The 2,149-nt window shown below is 41.1% G+C and overlaps 1 protein-coding gene across 1 annotated transcript in view; it reads left to right on the forward strand.

Annotated features, from left to right (window-relative positions):
• Window positions 1-445: 445 nt before the first annotated feature.
• LOC104984909 (multidrug resistance-associated protein 4-like) overlaps window positions 446-2,149 on the forward strand; it is a gene marked incomplete at both ends in the record, with an annotated part of 10,887 nt that continues 9,183 nt past the window's right edge. The window contains 2 exons of the mRNA XM_010834868.1: window positions 446-565; window positions 1,726-1,836. Of these exons, the coding sequence (XP_010833170.1) occupies window positions 446-565; window positions 1,726-1,836 (231 nt within the window). The remainder of the gene's footprint in view (window positions 566-1,725; window positions 1,837-2,149) is intronic.

Here is a 2,149-nt window from a genome sequence, read left to right on the forward strand (position 1 = left end):
ACAGGGAATTTTATGCAGTATCTTATAATAACCTTAATGGAATATAATCTAAAAAAATAACTGGATGACTATACTATATCCCTGAAACTAACACATTATTGTAAATCAACTATACTTAAATTTTTTTTTTTTAATGTGAACAATTCCCACCTGGTGAGATGCCAGAAAAATTTAGATGGAGGCATGTTTTTAGAGGATTCTGATGAAAGAACAAGAATTTCTTTATCTAAATCTAGCTGTGATTTGAATTTGATCAAAGATAGTTTCAAGGAGAATCTTTCATTCCCAGGTCATTAAAGTAAAGTATGGTGTGAGCAGGAGTTTGAGGGTCACATGGAGGATTCCCTTTGGCGGGATGTGTGACCACAGATCCCAGGAGGCAGTGGTTTCCTTGCGTCCAGCCTCCCTGACTTTCTCTGTCGTGTGTCTGTCTCTGCTTCCCCAGCACGGAGCCCGGTGTTTTCCCAATTAGCATCTTCTCTCCAGGGACTCTGGACAATCCGAGCATACAGAGCTGAACAGAAGTTTCAGGAAGTGTTCGACGCACACCAGGATTTGCACTCAGGTCTGTAAGTTTCTGGAGATGATTTCTAAGGATGAGATCTGCTGCCATATGAGGCTGACTCCATCTCGGGTGGCCTGGCTGGCCAGTATCTCTTTCTGTGCCTCCCCTTATCCCCCTCTGCATACCCGCCTCCCCCACCCCTTCCTCTCAGCATCCCCTCTGTGCTCCCTTCTTCCCTGTCATCCCCAGCTTTTCTCCCCTGACTGGCTTGCATTGTCCTTGCATCACTGTGCCCTGTAGACTTCTGTCTCTTTAGGGCAAGAGTCAGCAAACTCTTTTTTTTTGCAAATTCTTTTTTGCAAAGATCCAGATAGAAAATATTGTAGGCTTTGTGTGCTATACTGTATCTCTTGCAACTACTTACCTTTGCTGTTGTGGCACAAAGACAGGCAAAGATAATACATCAGCAAATGGCTGTACCTGTGTTCCAATAAAACTTTATTTACAGAACCAGGTGGTGGCTGTTTTTTCCCTCCAGGCTGTGGTTTGCTGACTCTGGCAGAAGTGATTGAGGAAAATAATTTCCTGATTTGCTACCCACTTGATTATGTTTTTATCAGTAAAGTTTTATTCCCTAGGTAGAAAATTCAGGATTTTCTCTAAGTATATAAAAATCAAGCCAAACTTTCCAATTATTATTGTATTTTGAAGATAAAATTGCATTTTGAAAGTCATATGCAGATCCTGTTAGCTGATGGTCATATAGACAGTGGCTCCTAAGAATAAATACCGCAGGGCCCTGTAATGAGGATAGAACGTTTTGGAAACAGGGTGAGCTATGCTCTCTGCTGTGTGAGAGCTGGGAACAGTCGGCCCCATGAGAGGATGATCTTCACGCTGAGACCCTGCACTGCAAGAAATGCACTGATGAGACGATTTTTCCATCTTCCTTCTTGTGATTGTGATTGTATTTCTGTTGATAACCTGTGGGTTGACCTTTTCAGTGCATGCTCCCTGGACTGAGTCCTATGTGTCCCATACATTGTCTTGTGTTAGAATCTAGTTTTCTGGAATCTTCAGGTTTCTTGGGTGTGTAACTTTGCTGTCCTACCTTGTGTAAAGTCTTCTGTAGCTCAACTGAGAAAATGCTGTCCCACGTGAGAAGCAGCTAACATGGTTTTTCTGTTTATGGATTACACTTATTATGATTCACAAAACAGAGGCTTGGTTCCTGCTTTTGACGACGTCCCGATGGCTCGCTGTGTATCTAGATGTCATCTGTGCCATCTTTGTCACTGTTGTTGCCTTTGGGTCCCTGAACCTGGTACAATGTAAGTACAGATGTGAATATTTGTGATATGGTTACAGTTTATAGCTTTGTTTGTAGTTATTAAACTCTTGTCTTCTTGTCTAATATATACTCTTTGGTTCTAATGGATTGTATTAAAGTCTCTGCAGTATGTGAATCCACAGTGTGGTCCATGTGAAGTCATTTGTGTCTTGATGAGAACTTTTATCTTTTTTTCCACTTATTTATTTACAGTAGGTCCTTGTTGAGATCATTAAAAAAAATTTTGGGCATGTGGTTGATTTACAGTGTGTTAGCTTCAGGTGTACAGCCAAGTGAATCTGTTATACATATAT

The sequence above is a fragment of the Bison bison genome, unplaced genomic scaffold (genome assembly GCF_000754665.1).
Source record: "Bison bison bison isolate TAMUID 2011002044 unplaced genomic scaffold, Bison_UMD1.0 scf7180017845474, whole genome shotgun sequence".
Lineage (NCBI taxonomy): Eukaryota > Metazoa > Chordata > Mammalia > Artiodactyla > Bovidae > Bison > Bison bison.